This window comes from Apiospora phragmitis (assembly GCF_038363925.1).
Source record: "Apiospora phragmitis strain CBS 135458 chromosome Unknown utg000007l:1.0-2108841.0:1.0-2111359.0, whole genome shotgun sequence".
NCBI lineage: Eukaryota > Fungi > Ascomycota > Sordariomycetes > Amphisphaeriales > Apiosporaceae > Apiospora > Apiospora phragmitis.
The window spans coordinates 1,983,670-2,011,438 of NW_027117405.1; the positions used below are offsets into that span (position 1 = coordinate 1,983,670).

Here is a 27,769-nt window from a genome sequence, read left to right on the forward strand (position 1 = left end):
CTTGGAGTTAAGATGGACCTGTTCGGCTCGAGTTTGGTTGGCGTTCAAGGTGAGGATATATGGAATGAACGTCTCGGGAGAAGACGGTTTTTATTTTTCTGCCGCCCCTTGATGGAGGGGTCTGTTGATCGTTGATGCTGCCCCACCTCGCATCCCATCTGGGTCAGCTCTGGACACGGCAGTTCCTGCACGCCGGCACAACAGCACCCCAAGAGACAAGGCTTATATTCTCACCGAGACACCTACTACAACTCTTTGGCCAGCCGGCTCTCATGCCCGAGTTGCGCTTGGTTTAATGCTAGAGAGATCCATAGCAATCTGAATGGAACAGTTGCGTAATAAGTCATCAAACCACATCTGCGTCTATGAGAATGCTTATATTCAATATTGTTCTTGGTTTTGGCGGAAACGGGGAGGTTACCCATCATCTTGGCAGCCGAGACGACTCCAGATTTCATAGCATTGCCACATCACCTTAACTTGGTCAGGTGTCGTGTAAGGCTAGATGGGGGTGGAAGGGAGTACGTAGCCGTACATAGTTCAATATTCGAAGCAGAGAGAAAAGACAGATTTCAGAGATCTGGTCACTCGCTGAGCTATTCATACATGACATATTTACTTGTGTGTAGATATGTATGCAACCTAGAGAAGTGACGTACAAACTTCGTGTTAATGAGACCCAGGGTTGTAAATATATTACTATTTAAAGCATCCAGCTAACAGTCCATTATGTAAAGAGATGGAGAGATGGGGAGAGATGGTACAGTAACTCGAGATGGGTCCCTGCTGAATGGTGCTGCTAGATGTCACTTGTTGGCGGTACGTACAGCATACTCCGGCTCCCTGGCTCAGGGGAGGGAGAGGTAACCAATCTATGGCCTATTGCCTCCCGCAATACGGGACGGCACTCCTGGACACTTGGCTTGGTTCGCCTTCCGCAAGAGTAGATCGGACCATGAATCGAACCATGTCATCCAATGACGCCGCATCCCGCTGATTGAGTAAGTTAAGGATATTTGCCATATCAATTCTTTGTCCGTTCTGGGGCTTGGTAAGCCGGCAAAGGCAAAAAGAACACGATTCACTTCCCAATGTTTCGTCCCAAGTCCGGGACCCATGTAAGGATTAATCGTGTAGATCTTTCTTTTAATAAACATCCATCCATCCATCCAGTGATTCGACGTGCCATTTATTAAACCACCTGTCACCCTCCATTCAACTCTCGTCTACAGCCGGACAACTCCCATCACAAGGTTAAACTCGCTCGTTTCCTGATTAAGCTTGATTCGGGCTCGGAGTAAGCTGGCGATTGCGTGCGTTTGCCCGTTTTGTTACACAGCTCTGCATTTACTACCCCTGGATCTATACCAACTTAAGGCACAGAAACCTCGTTTCACCTATTGTTACAGCCAAATTCTAGGTTGGGACCTCCCTTACCACGATCACTTAACCGGTTCCGAAGAGGCCAGCATTCGGCCTCCGCATACAACTCTACTACTCCCCACCACCTGTCCTCAGGCGTTACATTCACGCATATATATTGCTTGGCCGCATCCCGGATTGATTGCCCGCCATGAGGCCGGCTGCGAAACACTTCTATCTGTCCTTGTTCACGCTGTGGGGTGCGCCTGTTCAGTGCAAACCTTCTAGCACTATAGCTCAAGATGACAGTTGCGTAGTATGTCGCACTTGAATCCTTCCATGTTCTTTTTCCTTCTTTTGGCTAGCTGCCTGGTTGCAGCTACGTCTGCTGTCGCAGGAACGCCATCCCAGCGTCACCATGGGGACCCAATCTCTAACAGAGCCTCGTTGCAGATTTCCCCAAAGACTATCGTGTCGGATGCGTGTGCCTCGTACTCCACGCTCGATGCGCTCAACCAAAAGGTAAAACCCGCTGTCGACGACCTCACACGTGGAACCGACTTTTTCTCCCACTACCGCCTGAACCTGTTCAATAAAGCATGTCCTTTCTGGAGCGACGAGGACGCCATGTGTGGCAACCAGGCTTGCGCCGTGGCCACGCTGGACAACGAGGAGGATATACCGGTGATATGGCGGGCGAGTGAGCTGGGGAAGCTGGAAGGGCCATTGGCGAAGCATCCGGGCAGGAGACTGCAAAAGGAACGACCGCAAAAACCACTTCAGGGACTTTTGGGCGAGAACGTTGGCGAGAGTTGCGTGGTGGAATACGATGACGAGTGCGACGAACGAGACTACTGTGTTCCCGAGGATGAGAGCGCGACTGCTAAGGGCGACTACGTCTCCCTGGTTCAGAACCCAGAGCGTTTCACGGGATATACTGGAGACAGCGCCAGGATGGTGTGGGATGCCATATATCGGGAGAACTGCTTCCAGAAGTCCTCGTTCCCGCAATCGGCCTCCCTGGGTATGACCTCAGTTCCTAAGGGTCCGGCAGCACACGATTTCCGAGCTGTTTTGCAGGACGCTGGCCGCCAGCAGATGCTGGAGCAGCAATTCAACCAAGTGCAAGCTTCAGGCCCAGCTGGGCTCGATTACGAAGACGAATGCCTTGAGAAGCGGGTGTTCTACCGAGTCGTCTCGGGCATGCACACCAGCATCTCGGCTCACATCTGCTGGGAATACCTCAACCAGACAACGGGCGAATGGCAACCCAACCTGCAGTGCTACTATCATCGCCTGCATACCCACCCAGAACGCCTCTCGAACCTGTACTTCAACTATGCCCTGCTTACGCGTGCCATTGCCAAACTTGGTCCTCACCTACAGGGTTATACCTACTGCACAGGCGATCGAGACCAAGATGCCGACACCAAGGCGAAGGTTCTCGCCGTCACACAAGGCGCCTCGAGCGTACCCACAATCTTTGACGAGAGCCTTATGTTCAAGAACGGCGAAGGACCTTCTCTGAAGGAGGACTTCCGAAACCGGTTCCGCAATGTAAGCCGCATCATGGACTGTGTCGGCTGCGATAAGTGCCGGCTGTGGGGGAAGTTGCAAACTGCCGGCTACGGCACCGCGCTCAAGGTCCTGTTTGAGTTCGACAACGAGAGCGATGAAGTCCCCATCCTGAAGCGCACAGAGTTGGTGGCCCTTTTCAACACTTACTCGAGGCTGAGCAATTCCATGGCACACGTCAGGTATTTCCGAAATCTTCTGGAAGGGTCCGCGGAGGAGAAGAGTGCCGTTCCGGATCGGGCCAAGAAGCCGCATGCGGTAGGCACTGGCACTGGACCTGTGGAACCCTTGGAGGTGCCCTTGGAGCCAGAAGACGACGAATGGGCCGGCAGCGATGAATCGCAGAAAGAGGAGTCCACGAAAGAGACAGTTGGCGACGTGTTCAACGAGGAGTTTGAACGTGTCTTCAAGGCGTTCAAGTATGTCATCAAGGGTTGGGTCAACTTTCCCAGGAGCTTGTAAGTCATTAAATTCCCCTCGGTATGATGTTGACTCTATACTGACTGCGGATGACAGGTTCTTGATTGTCGTGGAGGAGCTCAATCGGCTCTGGGAATTCTATATTGGCCTGCCTGTGACTCCAAGAGCTTGGGGTTTTTACAGGCCGAATATTGATGAACTGTAAAAAGGCCCGTATGATACCAAAATCGTTTTCTGTAACTATGGGCTACATGTATGCCTTTCGAAGGGCAACCGGAGTTTTCAGCGTTTAGAGTCGTGAATTCATTATTGCATTCCATTTACAAGGGTTATTGGCGTTCCTAGGTAGAACACTGCTTTCATAAGTAGTCAGGGGTGTTTGTATGTACATTTAGAGTGTGATACCCTGATCCACGTACACAGGTCTTCCAAGCACGTATGCAGACTGTTATACACCTACATCTCAATAGAATGCAAATCACTTATTAGTCTCACGCCTCCCCATATTACTCGTTGATTCAGTGTACACAAGTCTATGCACCGAAAAGGCCTTTGTTCGCTGCCTCGGGCAGCGTAATGTGTGTCACCACATTTCCGATCTTGGCCTTGACCCCATCCACCCGAATCCGCATGCCTTGAAGTGCATCGTGATATGATGATTTGTTTCTCGACTCGAAAACCTGCCGGGTGATGTTGATTAGCTCGGGCGTGGGCGGCTCAAAAGACCAAGCAACCGATATGTGGAATGCATCGCCGACGTCCACCGTCGTCGCTTTGGTGCTGCCACCTGATCCATCTCCCCCTTTCTCGGCATCGCTGGCGCCGCTGCCGCCCGCAAAGGCGTACAGAGCTGGCTGGCCAAACGATTGGGCAACCCCGTTGCATCGCCGCAGCAGCTGCGTCAGTTCGCGGTTCTTCCTTCTTTGCGTCGTTACACCCTCCTCCTCGGCATCCGTCTCCGGCGTCGTCGTCGTCGTCACCGACTCGACCCGCAAGACGAGGAACGACCGCGCCGACTCCGCGGTGCGGTGCCATTCCAGCCCCGTCGGCCTCAGCGAGAAGGTCGGGACCGCCGGCCCGCGGGCCAGGGCCGCCCGCACGGCGTCCAGGAAGTCGTCCTTATCGCCCGTCGTCAGGGACAGGGGGCGCGACAGGCTGATGTGCAGCGGGAGCGGCGCGCCGAGGTCCGAGGTCAGGAATGTTTGTAGGTTCAGGTCAGGTGCTGCAGCGGAAGAGGCGGCGGCGTAGGAGGAAGAGAGCTCGCCCAGGAGACGGGTCAGGGTCTCGTACTCGGGGGCGTCCCCCGTCGTCGTGGGGTGCCATTCCGTGTACAGGTGGGATGGCCAGTGGCCCACGACGTGCGGGTTCTGGCGCTTGCGGCCCTGGTGCAGGGTTGGGTCGTCGCGCGTGCTCACGCGGACAGTGGAGGCGTAGAGGTCGTGGAAAGCGTTTGGGAGGGGAGGTAGGCTTGGTTTTGACGTGGGTGAGGTTGCTCCTTTTGGCGGTAATGTGGCTGAGCTGCTAGTGGTGGTGGTGATGCTTGTGGCCTTCCTGTTCTTATCCTGAGTAGTGGCGGTTGACCGCGAGGAGGCTTGCAGTTTGGGCTTCTTGGCCTCGGGTTCAGTATCAGAGGCGGCGGTATCCGAATCCGAGGATGAGTAGTCTACTAATAAGGCCATGACACGTTGGTTGATGGGTTGCTGTACCTCCCAGGTGAGGTCTACAGTTATTACGGTGCTATAACATACTATAAAAACGGTTAGTAGTTTTTGACCGTCTCTTGAATATACAAATCCGGGTAGATGGACATTGTGATGGATGCTGTCTAGTAGAATTGGACGGGTTGAAGTCCAAGACGTGGCTTGCATAGCGCGCGTTGGCCCCTGCGTTAAGCTGCCAGGCGCATGGCTTCAGGTCCACATAGCGAGCATGGACGCTGTAGGGCTGGCTTGGCTGGGGGTGCTACAGTAGTAGATCTGGGCGATGGGGGTTGGAGAAGAAACATCAGATGAACCTACTGACTTTACTTACTTGGTAATTATGTACACTGTTCCCAACGTCAGGTTAAGGAAGATTCATCTTGACTCACCACTTCTATCCTGGGAAGCACTGGAACGTAAGGACCAGCATACACTCCCCTGGATTCACCGGTTAAGGCTCATGTTATGCGACAATGCTCAGCTGGCGAGTGTCAAAACTACGCACTCCTACTCCCGTGCATCGCGATCAATCAGATTCACTCGGCTACATGTGCCCAGCTCTTGAACCAAATTCCAAGTCGTCCATGACGAAGCCCCGGGGCATAATGCCCGGTGTGTCAATATCAGATCTCTGGTATAGATGGACGTAGGCAAACGTGAACCAATCCGTCAACGCGGGGTGAAGAGCCCAAGTGATGAATGAACTAGCAGTTGCACCAAGAGGATATCAGGTTGAATTATCAGGTAACTAAGGTCTTTCGTGAAAAACAATCGGCTTCCAAACATTGTGACTCCAATGTACAATCTTTCCTGAGCTTGTAGCTCAAGCGCGTTCCTTTGAAAAGTCGCGTGGTTCAAAACCGGTATGCCAAACCGGATCAACAACAACACTGCGGTACCCTCATAGAGTCATTCTTGTCCAGATCGCCGACTTCTTTTGTCGACGACCTTGAATAAATATTGCATTAGCACATCGATATACCGCATCGGTATACCATATCGGTATACTTAAGGCATCGGCGATTTCACCTTGGCCTGTATCGTGCCTACCGCATGCTATACCGCGCCAATACCGCATCGAGCCTGCCGTATCTCCAGTCTCCCGACACCACAATCGCCGACATATCTTTCTTACCCCATCGAAGCTTCGGTAAGATGGCATCTCCCAAGAAGAAAGACAATGGCAGTGGTGCTAGTGGTGCCTTCAGTGGCCAGAGCAGCTACCAAGTCATCGCCGACGACGATGGTGTCGGCGATAACGATCCATCTATACCCGACCCCAATGTCCAAAAGACGAAGAAGCCGGGTGTATTTCGACGACTCAGTCGATCTGTGCGAAAAGTATTCACCAGTGGCATCGATGAGAAGAATGATCCGGAGATTCTGAGAATGAAGGCCCGAGAGTCGCGTTGGAAAGCCATGGTAAGTTTGCATTTCATTACATCTCTTTTCCTTCGTTGTCTTCCGATATGTTGTCATCTTGGGCTACATACGGACTTGTCCCACTGCATTTCAATATCTTTGTACTCCTCATTACATCTGCACCACGGCTACGGCACACAGGGATCTGGGCTAGCCTCTGCCCGCCGCTACTAGTCGCCAGCCGTTGTCTAAACGGGGTGACGGGTCGACGTCATTGTCGCAGAGTGGAAATTTCCACCCAACTACGACATTGATGTTCAGCAAGGGACCCCTGACCACCCATTGCGTCACGGTGGACCCTCGCTAACGATGTGCCGAACCGTCCCTGCTTCCGTCTGTCATTTTACATCATACCCCTAGCAAACCACCCACTACCGGCTTGCAGATTGCAGATGGCTACGAAGGGACGCGTGTGCCTTGCAGCAGAAACGCTGTCTGCTCGTTGGGAAAATGATGTAGGCTTACATATGATATGCAACTAGGCTGAGCGTGAACTGAACGGGCCCTTCACAGAGCCCAGTATTAATTTCTTCGGACACTCGGCTCGTCCGGATTATATATCTGCGTTACACCACAGCAGCCTCAACCCCTCTACCCGCACCAGCACCCACGCCAGCGACCACGCCAGCAACTACGTTTCTTCCTACGAAGATACCCAACAGCTCGCCGAGGAAGAACTTGGGCGTATTCGCAGACAGACTACTGGGGAACGTAAAACCTATCAGCAGCGAGCCCAGCTTCAGGAGCCCAAGCCTACCCGTACTCAAAGCTTGGTCCAACCGACTTCACAGACTTCTGGGGAACGTACAACTTATCAGCAGCGAGCCCAGCTTCAGGAGCCCAAGCCTACCCGTACTCAAAGCTTGGTCCAACCGACTTCACGCACACGTCCAACTTGGCGATCTAATACAATGAAATCCAGTCTCGGTCGAAGCGGCTCTCTCAGCCAGCGGTTCCCTGGCGATATGTCCCATCGCCCTCTTGAGCAGATCAAGAGAGAGACCAAGGTCGCCAACAGAGGTCCTCACTTGAGGAAGGCCACTCTGCCTCGTGCTGACCCTATCGATTCGCTCGACAACATACTAGGGCACTCATACCATCACGAAGGCCCCTTTGATGCAACCTTGGCTTCGCGCAATGCGAATAAGAAATATGCACCACTCGAAGCCGTGCAAACCACCAACATGGAGGCCCTGAAGGCCACGCCCAGGGAGCTCGTGCAAGACTCGCTCACAAAGCATGTTCCGCTGCAAGGCACCGCTATCATTCCCCCGGGAATGCCGGACATTAGCGGTAGACGGATGAGTTACGAGGAAGGTACCGACTTGCAACGGGAACGGTTTGCTAGTGGAGGCCCATCCCGTCGCTATGACGATGTTGTAAGTCAGCAAGATTCCTTCACACTAGACACACTCGATCGACTTCTACCCAATCCTACCAACATGGATGGAAACAATGGTCGTAACATCTCTACTATAACAGAAGAAGATGAAGAACCTGACACAACCAACATCAATGTCACTGCACAATCACAAGCTAACAAAACCTGCCAGGAATACCATCCCGACGACTTGAAAGGCAAAGGGGAGCCTTCGTACACCCTCGAGAGAGCCTTCAAGCAGCATGGCGAGTCTGCTAGTGCCGATGCGGGACCTGGGATGTACGAGATGCAGCCGAGAGGTATGTCAAAGTCGTCTCCTCCCAAAGAAGGCGACGTGATGGTCCGTCAGCGTAGCCGCAGCTCGAGCTTTGGCGAGGGCCCCTCCGGCTCTGGCACTCGTGCCACGTCCTCGGATTCCCCGTTCGGCAGCAGCAGCAGCAGCTCGCCCGGCAAGCGTCTCAGTACCGGCCTGAAGAAGCGCATCGGAAGCATTCGCCGCAAAGCTGGTCGTGATTCATAGGGTTGTGCTTTAGGCTTATCGAAACCTCCAGTGTATTCACTCAGACATATTCTTGCTTGGACGGCTCTTGTGCACTGAATTGCATGGCTCTGTCCTACTTTTCATGGGTTTGCCTCATCCTTGGCATTGAATTGGCATCACGAGGAGCCCCATTGGCTTTATTTCTTTTCATTCGCCTCTAATTTTCTTTTGTCTTTCACGACCCAACCACTTCTTGTACGATACTAGGGTGTTCAGCGACAGAGAAGGAGTGTCTGTCAGCAGATGCAAAGGATGCCCTTGACGTGGGCAATGATTAATCGAGGCGAGGCATGTGCCAACTCATCCTTATGCATGCCAGGGATGCTTGGCCCTGCCTGAAGGGAGTCAGACTTGGGAAGACAATGCCGCCGGGACTGCAGGCGGAGCAAAGAGAGAGATCGCGTTTGCGTTTAAACGATTCCGTTTGGGCGATACCGGGACAGGGATATCCCGCATTGATGCAAATGATTTGGGAGCGAGGGAGAACTGGCAATACCTACGACACGAGTAGACAGATACACCACGAATGCTAGCAATGATAAGATAAGATGAACTAAAATAGCTGAGATCTTTAGATGACATGTATCGAGAGGGGCACCGTGAAGTACCAGCTGGTATTTCCATATCAGCATGGCCAGTCAGTCAGGCCGAGTCAGCCTTAGCTGGGGTTTCAAGGGTGTGCGTGCAGCCAGTAGGACCGACCCTTACCCCACCTTTAGAAACTGATCTTGAACTTACCTCCCATTGCCGTACGTAGAGTTACTCTGTAGCACCAACCGCATTGCCCAGGCCCCCAGGCGCGCCCAGTCAGTTACCACTGAGCCTTCAGTATGTAGAGCTGATAGGTTCATGTATCAATAGGAGTCCGAATCCCATCCGCAAACAGCGTAAAGCTGATCGCATTCGGTCGGGTTTTCTCTACTCATCCCATCCATCTATCCCCCCACCACATCTTATCGCATCGCATCGCATCGCATCGCATCGCATCGCATCGCATCGCACCGCCATGAAACAAACTGTTCCCTGTTGTCGGGCGGTCTTTTGTTTCCAGATTTAGTCACCAACCTAGCAAGCAAGCATACCTACCTACACTTACACTTCCGGTACCTGAGAATTGAAAGGGGAAAGGCACAATAGATTGCTTGCCCCATTCATCCATTCTCGAGTGCATTGCCCAATCCACCCTGTCTACCTCCACAGCCAACGCCCAGGATCCCTTCGCTTCAAGCTTCATTCACAGCTTCCGGAGCCCCCATGTCTGACTTTACCACTACTGCTACAAGTGCAATAGACGGACTCCCAACCAGGCAACAGCCGCAACAACAGCAGCTGACACAGCCTCGTGGGGCTCACCTTCTCACCTCAACATCCAAGAGCCATCGTCAGGCGACTAATGAAGCGCTAGCAGCTGATGATAGCACACCTTCAGGTCAAGAGGAGAAAACCAGCTTCATGTGTTTTCCCATTTCAAGGTGATTGCGCTCGCTTCCCTTCGTTGCTCCCCCCCCCCCCCGGCCTGCCACACACAGCCTCGATACAGGGCTCTCTATTTGATTAACCCCTGCTCGGAGAGCTCCTACTGGAAGCGTCACTTCTTTGTTACTATATAGAGAGAGGGATACGCACGCTTGTGGGCCGTTTCGCGCTTGCCGGATCTTCTTCTCTTTGTTGTTTGTTCCACAGGGATGCCACTTTCACATGCCGTGTGCGCCTTTTCTCAACAAGATTCTTACCTGAAAACACTCCGAGCAGGATCTCTCATATAAGAGGCAGCATGTCGTTCTTCTGGTCCAAGAAACAGGAGGAGCAAAAAGACACTCCTACATCTCCCTCAATGGAAACCTCCTCTCGTCAGCCACAAACTTCCAGCCACCCCAAAGACAGCAACACTATGGGGGTTGCAGACGTGGATTTCGATGAGATGTACGCGAAGGAGTGCGAGAGAAGGAAGGATTCCTTCAAAGGGAAAATGCCGATAATCGAGAAGCAGTTTGAGGATTTCTGGAATCATCCCGATGCACAGCAAGATGTGGATGCGTATTTTGAGAAACTCAGTGACGACCAGCACAAGTACGCCAAGAGAGTCAAATGGGTACAGCCCAAGACCATCTTCACAGATTTCGCCCAGAAGAGTCTCGCTGGCAATCAAAACGTCCTCATCATTGGTAATCATGCGTCCTTCGATATAGCCCAGTACCCTGGAAATTCCTCGCCTGCTGGCATGTCCGTGGTCCACCTTCTTGGCCTGACCAAGGAGTCGATCTACAATGGGGTCTCCTTGCCCAAAGAGAAATTTTTCCTTTAGATGAGATCAAGGAACTCTTCAGAAAAGAATGGTCCGACCCTACATTTCGGGAGGCGGTATTAAGACATCAACGCGAGGCCATAAAGCGGCAGCACGACGCGGCTGTGGCGAAGGCGGGAGACGATCAGGAACTAGTAAAGCGGGCAGAGAAAGGCTACGAGCTCGCCACAGAACACCTCGAGGGCCTGGCGGACAAGATCCTTCAGCTCAAGTATGAAGACTTCAGCTTTGGGCTGCACCTGTACTCAGATCACAGCATCTGTCACTTCCACATGCACATTATAGCCATGCCCGAGGAAATGCGTCAGTACTCAACCTCACAGCATGACGAGAAGACGAAGGATGTGTCTGAGGTTCGCGAGGCTATCGAGACCTTCAATAGGCAATCCAAGTCCTTCGATCGATAGGTTCAATGGAGCAAATGATATGTAGTGTTATAATGAAGACGGATGAATCTTACTGCCCGTATAATGTTCTTCATGCCCAGCGAACCGGACAATAGTGTTGAAGGGGTCTGTGCCGGAATCACCAACTTTAGTGACTAGTTCCAGATGAAATTTCTCTCTAAAACCGCCGTGTTTGCTCTAGTGAGTGGAGTAACTTTACCCCCTAAATCAACTCTTCTATACTTCTAGGGCTGTAACACCATACTCCTTGAAAACATCTAGACCAGTAGTAGACATACCCAATTTGATCCGTCTTGAAGACATCCATACATGGTTACAACCTTTGTTGCAAGCCTCACTGTTACACCCAACTTAGGGCCTTGACTTATACAAAATACATATTGTGTTCTCTTGGCAATCACACTAAAGCAGATCTGCCTGGGTTTAGGAGGCAGACAATTACCATGTTTCTTTTCCGAGGCTGCCTAGGACATATTATATCACCCATCAAGTCCTTTACGGTTCCATACGGCTCGCCTATTGTCTATCATAGCTTGCTAGGCATTGGAAATCCACGCGAGGCTATTCGATAAGCCACAGGTTCGACCAGGAGTTCCTCAATATACTCCTTCCAAGACTGTGTCCTCCCAGCCGTTGCTGAAAATGCAAAGACGACGGCAGCTCTCCGCGTATCGACGGTGTCACGAAGCGCGAGTATGCGATCCTCCTTCTTGATTCACCTTTAGCCCTAGACTCAGATTATGTAACACTAGACATGCTGAAGAGCGGGACACCATGATATGTATGCGCAGTAGAACTTGATACGTCCCAGTACCATACCTGTACAGGTATAGCCTCAGCGTAGATGGAATGGGAATCATGTATGGGAAGACAACAACCACAGCCGAGCCCGAAGGATGGCTAGCACCGAAGGGGTTGGAGGGGAATTCTGAGAATTGACATTGTTACAGAGAAATGACGGGGCTGACTGGGCTTCTTCTCCATGGCCTTTCCGATAACTCTCAATTGGGGGTGCCCTGTTTGTTGGCTTGAGACGTAGCTCTCTTATTATCTGAGCGGCCTGCCTGCATGCGGGTGAGCTCCCAACAGCACACCATCAGATCTGATAACGAAAATCCAAGGACTAACAGCTAGGCAGATTAGGAGATGGTAGAATGTGTATGGTATTTTAGGAATTGAATAATTCTCTATCCGTCAAGGAGTGCTAAGCCTCCGTTCCATTCGTCACTATGAGGTGGTCCTATTAACACGATGTAAATGAAATCCGCACTGGAGGGTCGTAACCCCCTAGGTATCTCTATTGTATCTTAGTGATCATTTACAGCAGTTGCAACACGGCTGTCTCCTTTGTTATGAGAAGAATTCATAACAGACCGCCGCTGGATGGACATACAGCTTGCCTGCCCCTTTCACATTCCACCCGTACGGGCAGTTCTCTCCTACCAACGTTCTCTTTGATCGCTACAAGTTTTCCACATGCTCAATCATGATGACCATCACTGAAAACAGTTGTCACTGTCAAGCGCCGTTGCTGGCTTTATCCTCGCGAGGCTGTTCAAGCCCTCAAGTGATCTTGGACATTGAAACCCCTCAGAAAGCTGACACCTCCTTTTAGATCATCCGCATTGATGCCACATACCTCTTTGTCCACCATGTATGAGGGTAATACCAGGTATTGCGATGGAGCGCTGTATAAGTGTTCACTCAGGAGCCATGGGCTTAATGCTCTGGCTCCTCAGACCTCGATAACAATACGGCAGGACCGACGAATATAACATATACAAGACACAAGCTTCACCTTAATCTTCGCAATGGGCAAGGACAAGGAAAAAGGTAAGAATTCAGACAAGGGAAAGGGAAATGCACAGGCTAGTAGCAGCGGGCAGTCTCAACATCATAGCACCAGCAGCAGTGGGAGCTCCGACCCAGACGAACTTCTTGGTCGCGCATTCTGGCGGGACTACCAGGCAAACCAAACCCAATTCAGCACTCCCGTACCGGAGACGGGGCCCTGGCAGAGCCAGCCCGAATTGAGCGCTGTGGCAGCGGCGAGCCATACGGCGCCCGTACCTGCGGCATCTACCTCGGCCGCCTCCACCTCCATAAAGTATCTCGAAAGCTACCGCTGCTTGCACCAAAAGGGGGCGGTACGTCTCCCAGCGAAGAAAAAAAAAATGGTGTAACAACTGCAGCAATATGTTCTCCAAATCTAACTATGACATTAAAAAACATTGTTGCAAGACTTGCTCGAAAGTATACTGCACGGGGTGTGTAAGTCTTTTAAGACCGAGGCAGATTTTTATAATCAAGATAGGCGCAGGCGTTATAAAACATGCAGCAGTTGTGGCAATAGATTCCGGCCTGTAGACCCGAGAGATCAGTAATGGAGAGAAGGAGGAACAGAAAGATGAGTGCTTGGTGAGGTCATGGACCGCAGCGTCTGTGTAACTCCGGGTTGAGTTGCACTGGGTTTTCATTCCTTTCCCACGCCTACTATTCCGTTAGCAGGCCTAGAGAATCATATGAATACAATGTCAGATTGAAACTCAATAGGTCTTGTGATGCTAGGTTTGCGCTGGCTCCTAGAGATGCGAGATCGGACACCTTGCTGTACATCACGGCCATTATGGGGCAATAGGGACCGGACCAACTCCCACGAACATCTCCCCTTGACTACTTGGCACCAGTAATCAATATGACCTTGATAAAGTTGTTGAGTGAATATGGTAGTGGCTACACCACGCTATCGAAGCACAGGTATCACGGCTAGTGGTGGCAGTGAAGATGTAAAAAAGGGGTCCATGGACGGTCAGACGTTAGAAATCACCCCTGTTACCCCAGAAGCTTTAGGCAACATCTGTCAAGGTAAGGTAAGATGGTGGATTTTTTTTTACCACCCAAGATAGACAGGCTGACAGGTCAGGGGGGCAGACGACATGGCCTTCAACGCACAGCCGACTTTAGCGGCTGCTCGGCATCAGAGAGCCGTTAGCCTTCAGCTTAACACGAGGCCGTCTCGCGAACTAGGAGGTCCATTTTGTCAACGTGGTAATTGTCAGACCAGGTGAGTGGATTTACGAAAAGCTAACCTAGCGCATTCATGTATGTACTCGATGAGGAAACACAGATAACTGATACCCCGTAGGTTTCAAAGTAAGGGGTTCAACGGTTCAGGACTACGCCATCAAAGGACTCAAGGAGGAAGCTAGATTAATGCCACGTTATCTAAGATGACCAACACTTCACAGCTCGTGTACTTCATAGAAAATAGGAACGCAAAGATATATTGTGTACGCTTTTATTTATTTTCATTAGACCTTTAGTCTAACTAATAACTAGGGTATAAGGATTGATTGTTCCCCTTCTACATCCAAATTAGATGCTAAACCAGACTTCTAGATATATGCACACTCCCGCACCCTCATACCCAAGCCCTAACGCCGAAGAAATGCACGCGTGATTTCGTTAGGTTTGTTCCATTTGTCTGCCATTGGATCAGCGAACCTCGTTGACCCTCGACACACCAGAACGTCATTAGATATCCCCCCTTTACACAGCGGGTCTGTAGGGCTCATAAGCCAGGTCGTGGTGACGGATGCCGCCCGACTGATGCGGCGGCATGCCGTACTGCTGCTGGTGGCCGTAGCCGGCGTTGTAGCTGCCGCGGTTGTCGTGGAGGGGCGCGTAGCTGCCGTTGGGGATGAACTTCTCCTGCTCGCTGTCGGCGCGGCGGTGCGAGCGTGAGCTGCGGGCCCGGCTCTCGGGCTTGCAGCAGCAGATGGTGAAGACCCAGAACAAGCCGGCTGAGAGGGCGAAGGCGGCACCCAGCCAGGTGACGGCGAGGAAGGACGTGTTGACGTTGCCCTTGACGCCGTACCACTTGGCCGTGGCCTCGACGGCGCCGACGACCACGACGGACATGGCCGTCATCAGCGCGGCGTAGGCGCAGACAGCGACCGAGGCGACGCAAGCGACGACCCAGGTCAGGCAGCTCACGGCCCGCGAGCACGAGGTGAAGAGGGCGAAGAAGAGCTCAAAACCCAAAGCGATCATCGCAATGACGTAGACGACCTCGGTCCACTTGGTCACCGTCTTGAAGGCGTTCAGCGAGCTAACCAGCTCCTTGGGGATCTCAACCTTGACGCCGGCAGCATTTCCTACCGTTGTCAGGCTCGATGTGTTCAGATAGGTCGAGGCCCAGTCGAACTTGGCCTTGGTGCAGTTGCGCTTGTCATTCTGGCTGGTGGTGCAGTAACCCCAGAGGTTGATGTCGTAGAGGTTGGCCAGGCCAAGGTCAGCCGCGGTGATGTTGGTGTTCAGGAGGGCGGTCGCGTCAGCGGAAATAGCCTGATCCTTGGTGAGCTGGTGGACGGTGGCGTCCACATCACGGGTACTCTTCTGGGCCTTGTCTAATATGTTTGCCGCCGAAACCGGGCTGATGGATAGGCCGGTTGTGTTTACTCGGAAGAGGTAGAGGTCTGTGGATGTCACGCCGGTGAGACCAGCGATCAATAAGCAGATTATGCTGGCGACTACCAGTACAAATGGTAGCGCCACGCAAAAGACTCTCCCTACGCTGACCATCGTCAAATTGTTGTTGTTGTTGTTGCTTTGTGTGAGGGACGGGTGTGGGTCGATCTCAGTGGTCGCAGGTGGTGATTATGATGTAATAACAATAACACCTGGAGCGAGCGAGTGTGTGGGCAGGTCTGGATGTGTCCGTCAAAGTCGTTGATCTAAAACGAATGTAGATGGATGGAAGATGTTTCTGGTTCTTGAAGACGACTCAGACAACAGGAACTAGAAAAGTAAATGTAATAGAATGGAGGAGCAGAATAGTCCAAGACCAAAGGCAAGAGGACGGGACGGGTATTAATCCAGAACGAAAGACAAGACGGCGAGTTACAGTTACACACACATACGCACACACACTCACAGTTCTTCCTCATTCGTTTCGTGATAAGCGTGGCGCAGTGCTTGTTTGTCTTCCTGCTGCCCACATTTGCCCACCTCAGCCTGGGTGTGGATGACTTGGCAGTGTTTAGCCTGTCGAAACGTCACCTTTGGTTGCACTCACAGCCCCCCCAAGTGCAAAAGTGCCCGCCTCCCAGCCCGCGACGAGAGTTTTCTGGAGAACCTGAGGCGACCCTAGCCTGCTGCGCTTGGCTTCAGGCAGGGTAAACCCAGTCCATCGGCGTCCCTGGACGCGCCATCCGAGTCTCATCAGAGAGGAATGATGATTCCTCGTTTTTACCACCAGGCTGACGATTTTTTTTTGGATTGTCCTAGCTGAAGTGCATGTCCGTTGTCCGGATGATGGTGAAACCCTCGACTCGCGGGCCAAGAACAAGACCAGGGCATTCATTCGATCGCTTTTCTCGGCATTTCAATATTCGGACTCTGTCTTTGTTTGAGTGTAACCACTTCCTTGGTCCCTGGAAACATGCATGCATGACGTCTGTTGGGAGGCCTGGGGAGATGTTGTGAGTCGTGGTTGCTAGGGCGGCACAGGAGGGATCAGCTTGCCTGTGGAGGAGATTTGTGTGCTGATCATCCATGGATTCTTGAAGGGATTTTTTTCCCTCCTCCAAGAGAACGCGCATGCTGCTGCAAGAACAAACTAGTGCCTTGAATCCCTACCGCTGCATTTGTTGGATAAATGCTAATCTATTACGAAAGTTATCACAAGTAGGTTCATCGGTGAAGCAAGAGACGAGGCCCGACATACATTTCTTTTCCCTAGCGAACCAGCCTCAAAGATGAGTAGCGTTCCATGGCCGCCGCGGTCAGCGACTCAGCGGTGGTGGGAGATGGCTGGGAAGTTACGCGGCTTGCATATCAGTGGGGAATCCGGCGCAGTCAAGCCCGGCTCTCAGCTCGACGAAGCAGGCAATGTGCACTTTAAAACACACGAACAAATGGGTTACCCTCGAGATACTACTACGTTCAGTAGTAAGCAATTCCTGTTGTATCGGAAAGGCGTCATACTAGAATGCACAGACGGGGGCTCGATTTCCGAAGTAAAACAAACCCGCCTATATCTAAAAATAGCTGGCCCCTCTTATAGGGATGGCCAAGTATTATATCTACCTACCTATACATCCCGACCTTGCCAACCTACTACTATCGTTATTATGACAACGACAGCATTACCGAGAAGGTCTATATATCTACATATGTGTTACCCCATATATGAAAATGGTTCCCGTACACACTCGCCCGATTTACCACAATGGTGGTAGATCAGGGACGCCCACCTTTCGATTCGGTATGCGATGTGTCGGATTTCCTGCGCGTCAGCACTGCTTACGGCATTGCCTGCTAAGGATGGCTCTAATAAATGTATGTTGCTATGCAGTAACATAATAGCAGCCCGTCGTAAGACCAAACCAAAAGAAGCTTAACAAACATGCATAAACACCCCAATACATGTTCAAGAACTCTGGTTGATATAGGCGGCGGTTTACATACATACTCCCCAAAAACTAGAAGCCGATTGGGGTATCTACATGTAGGTTTTCGATAGCTATCATTAGGACCTACTCTAGTTGAAAAGAGGTCCTTTAAAACATACCCCAAAAGAACCGTATCGGGCTCATTCGTGTCGATATCTCGCCTAGTGCTTAAGCGAAGGATTGCGACGATATACTTGATCCGGATCGTCCCGCTCACTGCGATTGCAGTGATTTGGTCGTGGCACATGCCTATGTACATGCACGCTGGAACAAGCATCGAAAGCGATGTCCAACCGTTACCGGGGATCTACTTGGTCCACGGTGACTTTTGAGCAGAATAGTTGAATCACAAGGACGTCCAGGGTCCATGTGTGCATGCGAGAACCCCTGGACCCAGCGTCGCGTGACGGTCACTATTCACGAGGTAGTGTGTACGGGACTGGCTATTGAATATGTATGCCATAAGCCATGCACTACCTTGATCATCAGGTCCGCACGGGGTTCTGTTCGTTACCCAACAAATGGGCCAGCCATTGAGCAGCTAGCAGCGGAAAGACATGTTGTCGCGTCGCCATTAGGTGTTTCCAGGCGTTTGGTAGATAAATCCCGACTTCATAGCCCAGAAAGCACCGGAAGAGAGAAAACAACAGCAATATACCACACGATATCGCTTGAGCCTAGGTTTTCCGCATTGCTGCCCATCGAGATACCTGTGGTAGAAAAAACCAGTCGGATCATTCCCTCTTATGGGGTTGAGGTAAAGGAGCGACAGGTAGTCGGTCTCGACGCTTCTGACAATCTTTTTCTGCTTCCAGATCCCAAATGTGACTCGGTGAAGCCTGGAGAGGCTCAACCGCCCCGCCTGGAAAAGCCTACATTGGTGGGAGTCGTGGGACATTTTCTCCAGTTGGCCCAAGCCTGGACTGCATCAGGCATGAACGGGGACAGTTTGACAGCAAGTGAAGCCTGACTGCCGACAAGGGCCAAGGGGGGTTCGTACTCTATCGTCGTCTTCAGCATGCTGGTGACGTCCGTCGTCAATTTAATAGTCAATCAATAGATTGTGTAGGTATATGATAAGAACTGTATGTAGATGATATATTCTGTAAGTGGGAACTGATTAACACCCGCCCGTGGATCGCTTTCGCATACAAGAGGCTGCCGCAATTGTTTGTAGACCGCGCCCGGCAGACCACTTGCTGCTACTGCTCAGATCCCGCCGGAGTAGTAAGCGTTTCGACTTCTGAGAGGCCCACGACCGAAGCGACAACGACGGCAACATTCGAAAAAAAAAAAAAAAAAAACCCCGGTGCATGTCATACATACGTGCGGCAAAACCAATCGTCTTGGATCTTGGCGCTCACCACATGCTGTAGCAAGCAGCAAGCAGCTACCAGCTTATCGGGCTCAGAGACTTGGCTGCAACATCTCGTCGTACGGGAAGCCTGCCGCCAACACTAAACAAACCAACCAACTATCGCCATCGACGCTGCTGCAGCATTGCAATACCAGCACTCCGTCCATCGTGGCTCTTGGCGCTGCGCCCGATTCATCAGCAAGTCTCTCTCTACTTTTGAACGCTGGAAGAGAATCGTCCTTCTGCGAGAACAGACCACCCCCCCCCCCCCTCCCTCACTTCAATCTCTCTTCTCTTGCCCATCCCAAAGTGATCGATCGAGCACCGCCACTTCGAGGTGCTCCTTCTGCTCTTCCCGCATTTCCTCCCAAGACCAGACCAGACCATCTTCGACGCTCGGCCGCTTATCATCCTCTAACTTACGGTCCTGCCTACTACTTCAGTAGCATCATAACGAACTCGGCAGGGCTTTTAAAAGGGCTCGCCAGTGTATCTTGCTTTAGACGCGCTAAGAACTCCGGCTTCCCCTATGCCCCTCTTATTACTCCTCCTCCTCTTGTTCTTTCAAGTCGAGCAGCAGAAATAGTCGTAGTCGTCTTCGTCGTCGTCGTAGTGGCCGTCTTTGCCGCTTTGTTCTGCACTTGGTACTACTGACTGCTTCTTCACTGGGTGTGCTGGAGCGAAAAAGCCGGACGTCTGAACAATTGTCCTGTTTCATCGAACGCAGACCAAACTCGAATCACGCAATTCCGAAGAGGCCTAGATTTCCCACCCCACAACGCGGTTGAATGCGGCTGAGGTTGGAAAATAAGCCAACCCAATCTTTTGACCATTTGCTGTGTCTGTCTTGCCCGGCCGGAACCCGTACTTTCCCACACCACACTACCCACCACATCGTCATAGCCTCACACATACACATACGCTCTTAGCAGTAGGTTACTTTCTCCAAAACCTCGATCACACGCCAGCACAAGCATTGCATTCATTGCCAGTATCTAGTGTTTGCCTTTCCCGTGTTTGGTACTCTGTTTGTCCTTTGAACTGCCGGCCGCGGATTTACCCACTCCGTTTTGCTGCACGTAGTTGGCGGCGACCGTCTTCCGTTACTGTTGATGCCTACTCAAGTTACTTACGTCGATTCTTCTGCTGCAGCCAATCTCCAACCACGGACGCAATCACGGCGCCTCGAGTCTCCTCCATCACCCTCATCCTCTCCGCCCTCGAACGGCTCTTCCATCCTCCCTAACCCGACCTGCAACTCTCCCCCAATCTTGCAACAACCTCGTCGAGTCACCCCGACGTCGGGTAGCGGCTGGCTGTGAGGATAGCCTCGGTGGACCACGAAGCGTACCTCCGGTCTCCTACATATAACTCTGTACTCATTAGACGCCCGGGAAACATACTATGGGAAATCAGACCTCCAAAGAAGGAGGCTTCTCCAAGGGCAGCGGCCCTGGAGATAACCTGCAGTCTTATCCTAGTTTTAGCAGATCAGACACCAAGGATTCGACCCGCTCCTTTCGCTCCTTACGATCCAAGATACCAGGAGGTGGGAAGACGGACAGTCCCAGGAACTCGACCTTGCTATCCAACGGCGATGCTGCTGCTGCTGTTGAGAAGTCGGATGCCGCATCCGTGAAGTCGGGGCGAAGCTCTAGATCGAGGGCTGGTCGTTCATCAGATCCCGCCATTGCTCCAGACTCTCCCGAGTCGCCCCAGTCGCCGGATGGACCCACGTCTCCTCTCGATGACTCTCAACCGCCGCCATCGCCCATCCACTCCACCTCTACGAAGGCAACAGGCCACGCCGATATCACCGCTGCCCAGGCTAGCGGGGAAGTCGACCACGTGTCAGACCAACCTCCCACAGGAGGCGTCAACCCGGGTTCCCAAATCCCCGGGAAGCCAGGCCAGTCAATCTTGGTTAGGAAGGACAGCGTGACCGGAAATGCCCCAAATTCCTCTGTCGAAGGAAATCCCGAAGAGGTGTCACCTAATGGGGTCGCTATGGGGGACATTAAGGATATTGATCTAGACGACTTCATCAAGCGACTACTAGATGCTGCGTATGCTGGAAAGGTTACCAAGGGCGTGTGTCTCAAGAATGCTGAGATCGTCGCAATCTGCCAACGGGCCAGGGAGTGCTTTCTCACACAACCAGCTCTCCTCGAACTGGATGCCCCGGTGAAGATTGTGGGAGACGTTCACGGACAGTATACAGACCTTATTCGTATGTTCGAGATGTGTGGGTTCCCGCCCAACGCCAACTTCTTATTCCTTGGCGACTACGTCGATCGCGGCAAGCAGTCACTCGAGACGATACTGCTCCTGCTATGCTACAAACTCAAATACCCCGAGAATTTCTTCCTACTCAGGGGCAACCACGAATGCGCCAACGTTACCAGGGTCTACGGATTTTACGATGAGTGCAAGCGCCGCTGCAACGTGAAGATCTGGAAGACATTTATCGACTGCTTCAACACTCTGCCGATTGCAGCTATTGTTGCAGGAAAGATATTCTGTGTCCACGGCGGTCTATCGCCAGCTCTCAGTCATATGGATGATATTCGTAACATTGCGCGGCCTACTGACGTTCCTGACTATGGTCTTCTCAACGATCTCCTATGGTCTGACCCGGCCGACATGGAACAAGATTGGGAGGCCAACGAGCGTGGCGTTAGCTACTGTTTTGGAAAGAAAGTCATCACCGATTTCCTGACTACGCATGATTTTGACTTAGTCTGCCGGGCCCATATGGTGGTCGAGGATGGCTACGAATTCTTTAACGATAGAGTCCTCGTTACTGTTTTCAGTGCACCAAATGTAAGTGTTCATGGCGTCACCAACAGCAGCGTAAAGGCGTAATGCTAATCATCCTCTATAGTACTGTGGCGAGTTTGATAACTGGGGAGCCGTCATGTCAGTGTCGTCCGAGCTCCTATGCAGTTTCGAGCTACTCAAGCCGTTGGACTCCTCCGCCCTGAAGAGTCACATCAAGAAAGGAAGGAACAAGCGCAACACAATGCTGAACAGTCCTGTAAGTTTAACATCTTAAGCGTGTGTTGCACGACCGTGGCAAGCATCTGGACTGACCTGGTTTTGTAGCCTGCGAACGTATACCCCCAGAGCGTATAGGGTAAGCTTGTTGATAGGCGAGCTTAGATAGATGTGCACTGGTTCGAGGTATCGAACGATCATGGCCTTGCCTAAGAGCTTGGCCCAACCAACTCACTTGTGTATGGATCCGGACATTCTTTGAAATAGGAGAGCACAGTCAACCCCAAGTCGACCAGGGACATCATATTTCATGATGCGCTCGGTGATCAGGGGTGGCGCCAAACGATCTTTAGCCGAGTCGGATCTACGGTAACTTACGAGCACACCACAGCGAACAGTTTGGACATGGACGTAAAAATCCATGTTCAATGGCGGGGATGGAGACCTGGAACGGCCTTTCCTCACTTTGCCCTAAAGTCCTGTCGGTAGAGAATGGGCATGCTTTACACACATACATACGCATACAGAGAGGCACACTGCAGTAGAAAACGTTGTCCTGCACTTGCTTCTATGGTGGAAATAGGCGGTACAATCCGTTTACAGAAGAAGAGGGCATGCTTTTTTTGGTGGGAAGGTTGGCTGGCAAATGTAAATGTCCAATGGGTTTTTCTCACTCACACGGTTAGTGAAGCATCGCGAGAGAGGGGGCCAAGAGTGCATGGTGGCTGCTGGAGTGTGGAACGTGTAGAAGACGGATTGTGCTGGTGTTGTTGATGTATACTAATCGAGTTTCTTACTACCTATCCTCTCCATATCTCGAGGATAGGCCGACGGCGCTACTTATTCCTCATTCTATCAGCAACTGGAGTCACAAAGTAGCTAATGGATGGGACTTTGGTGTTTGAATCCATCTTGATCTATATTTACTATGCAAATACCTACTCCTCGGATGTCCTGGTGGCTTGTACTGCGCCGATCGTCATGTCTGGACGTCGCCTGGGACGTGTGGTTAGAAAACAGTATGATCCAATACAGGAGCCATGACCACTTTGGCCATTAATTAATTACCCTTATTCATCCAGATACTCGTATGTAACTTCTCACGAGGGAGATGTTTATTGTCCATGGCCTAGGCCAAGCGACGATTGAGAAGGAAAATTAAATCACCCAAAAAATTGCATGACGAAGGAAACCGCTGCGATTTATTATATGATGATACTACTGTACAGCCCCAGGCCTAGATAGGCTGCCTCCACTTCTCCTATCTTCCTGTCCTCAGTCTCCTCTCCTCCCCTATCTTAAAAGAAAGATTCAGTATTGCCAATATACGCCTTGGCCGCGGCAGGAAAGACAAGAAACGACTCTATCATACTGCCTGGCAGGGTTTATACACCACGGAAACGAGGCATTAAGCGAATACGTCGTGATTAACGTGGTGTCGTACCTGCCATCAGATTCTAGACACAATCACAGGTTTGTTGGTCGTTCATCCGGTCTCCGCAAATTCAATGTAGACGGCGAAGATTTTGGCGCACCTAGTCGCTATATCTCGCTGGTCGTCTTCGGATGCGGGTGCGATCGATCACATTACTCCCGTCGCTGTCGTCCGCCGCCCGCGATCCGCCATCCGCGTCGTCGTTCCCAGCGTGGCCATGGCCATGACCGTGACCACGGCTGCGTCGGCCGCCGTCGCCGCCCAGGGCACTCAGGTCGTCTTCGCTGCCGTTAACCTCGGATGCGCGCCGGTTGTTGTTCGTGTTGTTATGGTGGCGTGGCCGAACCATGTCAACGTCGTCGTCAGCAGCCGGCACCGAGAGCGGACTGGACTCGAGGGCGGTGTGTCTGATTGCGCGACGGGTACGTCTCCGACTAGGGGTGTTATCCTCGTGTTCGTCCGAGTCAGTGTCGTGGGCGGCGTTACCGCCCATCACGGGACGACCGACTACTGGATGACGACGGGTAGAGCGTTGGCTCCCTCCGCTACGATGGGTGGCACTGGCGCTGACACTCGCAGCCGGTGCTGCTGGGGCTTCTCCATGAACTTCTCCATCGTCATGATCGTCGGCAACGACCTTGCGTGCCTTTCTGCCACGTCTTTTCGGCGTAGTCTGCAAAGGGCCGTCGTCTGTTTCCGGCTCAGTAGAAGCTTCGGGGCGATTTACGCTCAGGTGGGCTCTGGTGAAGAGATTATCGGTCTTGGATTTGCTAGACGTGGTGGCTTTGGTATTGAATCGTTTGCGGTTACCACCACGAGCCGAAGCATCCAAAACGGCTGCCGCGGGCCGGTATTCCTCTTCTTCCGACTCATCCTCGACCTTAGCACGTTTACGTTTCTTTGGTTTTTCGTCTCTGAACGGATCTTCTCCAGCCTGTGTTTCCATTGCATTCTCCTCATCGTCGTCTAGATCCGAATCGACCTTCGCAGCCGCAAACGCCTTTTTGTTGTTGTTTGGCTTGCGCCCTCGCTTCTTGGGCGGGCGACCCCTGGGTTTCTTGGGTTTGTCTATATCTTCCTTTTTGCTTTTGCGCTTCTTGACTTTCTCTTTCTCTTCCTCCTTCTGTTCGTCAAGCAGCTTCTTGGTTAGGTTGGGGAAGTTTTCGCCATAGTTGAAAAAGAGCTCCTCGCCGGCTTTGATGTCACGCATCGCGCTGAACTTGATCCGATACTCGCCGCAGACATACAGAATCTTGGGGGTGATGTTACATCCTAACCCACGCTTATCGCCATCATCCTGATGGTTGATGTAGCGACTTAGATTTCCATATATAGCTGCGTCCACCCAGATGCCTTCCTGCTCAAGTAACGTGAACAGATAGGATGCATTCGATTCTTCATCGAACACATCACCACGCCTAGCCTCTCGGCGAACTCCCTCATCCTGGCTGATCAGCTCACCGACGTATTCAATGACAAAATCGTCCTGGGAGATATCTTGTGCCGTAAAAAGACCGTAGCCACAGTTCTCAATCATGGAGTTACCAAGTACAAGAGACCTGGCTTTGCCTCGCTGAAGAGCAACATTCTGACATCCCGTTGTATAGAGGTGATCATTATCTGCGTTTCGAGGATTTGCACGTTCTAGGGCACCGCAACTGCCACAGAGGACCGGGTCGCATTCGCGATTGAGCTGAACGCATACACAGCTCTTCTGGTCCTTTGATTTTGCATTCGGAAGACACGACTTCCCAAAGGAATGACAAGCGCAGCCTGTGAACTTGATCGCGCATGTTTCAGCAGTGCATCGACAGAAGCGTTCACACATGACGCGGTGCTGAACGCAGGGACATCGGCTATCACAAGGTCCCTCGTGGGAGCACGGATCAAAATGATCTCTTCTTTGATGCTCATGCGTAATTGTTTGTTCTTGCCAATCGCCTACGAGCACCTTTTTGTGGCGATCGTACCAGCTGACTGACTTGGCTTTCACTGGCGGCTGCAGCGACTCGACCGTGGGTTTGAGATGAAGCCTTTCAAATTGGCGATTCACGTCCCAACAGGGTCTGCCCGTTGCCACAGCTGTTGCACACTGTACTGGAATGTTGGTATCGCAGAGAGTGGCAACGAAAGTCCTCAGCAGCATTATCTCGGTCTCGCTCCACGGCTTTGCCCTTGTACCACGCGGTCCATATACATGGCAGTCCTGGCCGCAAGGCTTTTCAGCTTTGCGGGCCACTGGGCTGCCACCGCTCTTCTTCTTTGCAGCTTCGATGGCCTTCTTGCGAAGCAGAGGCTCGAGGCCGCCGACAACCTCGATGGAGAACCGTTTCCTTTCATTGTCAACGCCGTATTCCCCATGCTCGCAAGAGTGGCTGCAGCAAATCAGGCAACCAAGCAGTGCGTAGGTCTCAAGGAAAGACTCCACGGTTGTGTCCTCTACAACAGGCTTGACTTGGCCTGGGGTATCTTTCATCCACTTCTTGGTATCGACAATAGTATCGACCGACTTGTCAAGTAACAAAACATCGCGTAACGTAACAGCTCTTTTGTCGAGTTTTGCCGCGTCGAAGACTTTGTCAAAGGCCTCGGTGAACATGCTGACTGCTCTCGCTGTTCGCGGGGACCCGATATCGTCGTTATAGGAGTTCAACAAACTGCTTTTTTGTTGAGGCGTCACTGCGTCAATTTGGCTTGCCATGTACCGAATCAGGGTAGATTTTGTGCAGTTTTCCAGACCGAGCTTGTCCAACCAGTGATCCAAGTACAACAGGAGAATGGTACCGTGTTCCTTCTGCATGGTCTTGTGGACTTTTTCTGGTCGACTAAGAGTAGCAAATCCAGAGGTTTTATCCATGCTCTCCAGATTCTCGAGCCACCGCCGATACTGGGGCTCCTCCTCATCTGCCAAGTCTCGCAAATGAGGCACAAAGCTAAGCATTGTGTTGGGTGATAGGATATTCTTCTGTATCTCTACATGATGGAAATTGTAGTTGGGAACAGGCCCAACGTCGGTCTTGATGCAGATCACCTGATAGTGCTCTCGCTTTTCCTGTTTCCCAATACGGCCTGGCCCCAGTTGCTAGAACGACATCAGCTTGTGTATTATTCGCATGGGTATGACCTTGCGTTGGTATGCAACATAACATACCTTGGTCTTGAACTTCATAGTCCCCTTGCCGGCCTCCATAGGTTTAGATTTGAGTTCGGAGAACCAGTTCTTCTTGGCCATATCGGGCTGTGACGGAGCGCCCTTCTTCCAAGCCAAGTGAATTTGACGGGCAGTTAAACGAGCGCCGTCATCTTCTATTTCCTTCTTGAACTGCCTCAGCTGCTTTTCCAGCTTTTCGATGGTCCACTCGGCCTTTTTGGGCGTGTGAGCCTTAGGGGTGCGATGACTCGCATGTTGATGAGTTTGCTGGCTAGGGGGAGACATGGCAGGATGACCAAATCTGCCCGTAACGCTGGTCCTCAAAGGTAGGGGGTTTGATTCGGTCTCCTCCTTGACCTTTTGAGCCGACGCTCTGTTACCGCGTAGAGGCGACGCAGTAGTGGGCGAGGCGGCTTCAGCGGGCACATGTGTCGGTGGTGCAGAAGGAGTCCCCGGTTTGCGACCGCGAGAGCCGGGCTGAGAGAATGGCTGTGATGTCTGCTTTCGGGGTGTACGAGATGGGCCCCCTACCATCTCAGACTCGTCGGTCGAGGAGAGAGTGGTGAGGTCGATGGAGTCCTGAGCAGGACCCATTTCATCCAAACTAAAAGGTCTTATCGGGGAAGCAGCGCGTCGAGATAAAATAGACTTCAACGCCGCAATGGCCCGAGAAATGTGAGGCTGAACCTTGCGAGCCCTTCTGGCTTTTCTTCCAACTTCTTAGGCTGGCGGATGCGCCAAGTACGGGAGAAGACCAATCAAGGTTGGCAGTGTCTCATCTTACTACGTTTAGATGTGCAAAAGAACTGCTGGAAAAGCCTCAAGATCTAGTTCATGATAAGGAACATGCAACGGATTGCATGCAAGATAATGGACCAATCCAGGCTCTCGGCACCAACCGCGTAGTGACACTACTATTGTCTCCCAGTAGCAGACTCGATGAACAGACAGAAGGCCTTGAAGGAGAACCCGATTGCAAGGAATGAAAATGTCCAAGAAAGGACGTGTAGATAACAGCAATCAAACCTGCTGACCGGAATGGACAGCCAAGAAGAACGCGGCCTTTTCTTGGTATTTGGTGAGTTATCAAATCCAAATATTCATAATGGGGATTGCCGAATAGTGGTGATCGTCAACCTCAGCGGCGGAAAGATGATGGGAGTACTAGCCACTTTGTTCAGGAGACGCGAAGCGACCGCGTCTGGTCTCACGGTCTGCCCCATTTAATTCCTCTATCATTAGAAGTGTGGCGCAGACACCT

The 27,769-nt window shown here is 51.8% G+C and overlaps 9 protein-coding genes across 9 annotated transcripts; 6 read left to right on the top strand and 3 right to left on the bottom strand.

The window, feature by feature from the left end:
- Window positions 1-1,573: 1,573 nt before the first annotated feature.
- On the top strand, window positions 1,574-3,562 carry PG994_007560 (Endoplasmic reticulum oxidoreductin-1; the record flags this gene model as incomplete). The annotated part of the gene is made up of 3 exons (XM_066858969.1): window positions 1,574-1,678; window positions 1,816-3,395; window positions 3,454-3,562. The coding sequence occupies 3 exons, from the start codon at window positions 1,574-1,576 to the stop codon at window positions 3,560-3,562; spliced, it is 1,794 nt and encodes a 597-aa protein (XP_066715911.1).
- Window positions 3,563-3,890: 328 nt separating this feature from the next.
- PG994_007561 (uncharacterized protein) lies at window positions 3,891-5,167 on the bottom strand (the record flags this gene model as incomplete). Its single annotated transcript, XM_066858970.1, has 2 exons — window positions 3,891-5,094; window positions 5,148-5,167. The coding sequence occupies 2 exons, from the start codon at window positions 5,165-5,167 to the stop codon at window positions 3,891-3,893; spliced, it is 1,224 nt and encodes a 407-aa protein (XP_066715912.1).
- A 1,045-nt stretch (window positions 5,168-6,212) lies between these two features.
- PG994_007562 (uncharacterized protein) lies at window positions 6,213-6,653 on the top strand (the record flags this gene model as incomplete). Its single annotated transcript, XM_066858971.1, has 2 exons — window positions 6,213-6,479; window positions 6,621-6,653. 2 exons carry the CDS (start codon window positions 6,213-6,215, stop codon window positions 6,651-6,653), a joined length of 300 nt encoding a protein of 99 aa, XP_066715913.1.
- A 791-nt stretch (window positions 6,654-7,444) lies between these two features.
- On the top strand, window positions 7,445-8,380 carry PG994_007563 (uncharacterized protein; the record flags this gene model as incomplete). Its single annotated transcript, XM_066858972.1, has 2 exons — window positions 7,445-7,858; window positions 8,033-8,380. The coding sequence occupies 2 exons, from the start codon at window positions 7,445-7,447 to the stop codon at window positions 8,378-8,380; spliced, it is 762 nt and encodes a 253-aa protein (XP_066715914.1).
- Window positions 8,381-10,292: 1,912 nt separating this feature from the next.
- On the top strand, window positions 10,293-11,113 carry PG994_007564 (uncharacterized protein; the record flags this gene model as incomplete). Its single annotated transcript, XM_066858973.1, has 2 exons — window positions 10,293-10,566; window positions 10,707-11,113. The coding sequence occupies 2 exons, from the start codon at window positions 10,293-10,295 to the stop codon at window positions 11,111-11,113; spliced, it is 681 nt and encodes a 226-aa protein (XP_066715915.1).
- A 1,811-nt stretch (window positions 11,114-12,924) lies between these two features.
- PG994_007565 (uncharacterized protein) lies at window positions 12,925-13,326 on the top strand (the record flags this gene model as incomplete). The annotated part of the gene is made up of 2 exons (XM_066858974.1): window positions 12,925-13,260; window positions 13,306-13,326. 2 exons carry the CDS (start codon window positions 12,925-12,927, stop codon window positions 13,324-13,326), a joined length of 357 nt encoding a protein of 118 aa, XP_066715916.1.
- A 1,336-nt stretch (window positions 13,327-14,662) lies between these two features.
- On the bottom strand, window positions 14,663-15,697 carry PG994_007566 (uncharacterized protein; the record flags this gene model as incomplete). The annotated part of the gene is made up of 1 exon (XM_066858975.1): window positions 14,663-15,697. One exon carries the CDS (start codon window positions 15,695-15,697, stop codon window positions 14,663-14,665), a length of 1,035 nt encoding a protein of 344 aa, XP_066715917.1.
- Window positions 15,698-20,329: 4,632 nt separating this feature from the next.
- On the top strand, window positions 20,330-22,060 carry PG994_007567 (calcineurin-like phosphoesterase domain-containing protein; the record flags this gene model as incomplete). Its single annotated transcript, XM_066858976.1, has 3 exons — window positions 20,330-21,748; window positions 21,810-21,962; window positions 22,031-22,060. 3 exons carry the CDS (start codon window positions 20,330-20,332, stop codon window positions 22,058-22,060), a joined length of 1,602 nt encoding a protein of 533 aa, XP_066715918.1.
- Window positions 22,061-23,457: 1,397 nt separating this feature from the next.
- PG994_007568 (uncharacterized protein) lies at window positions 23,458-27,102 on the bottom strand (the record flags this gene model as incomplete). The annotated part of the gene is made up of 2 exons (XM_066858977.1): window positions 23,458-26,439; window positions 26,509-27,102. 2 exons carry the CDS (start codon window positions 27,100-27,102, stop codon window positions 23,458-23,460), a joined length of 3,576 nt encoding a protein of 1,191 aa, XP_066715919.1.
- Window positions 27,103-27,769: the final 667 nt, after the last annotated feature.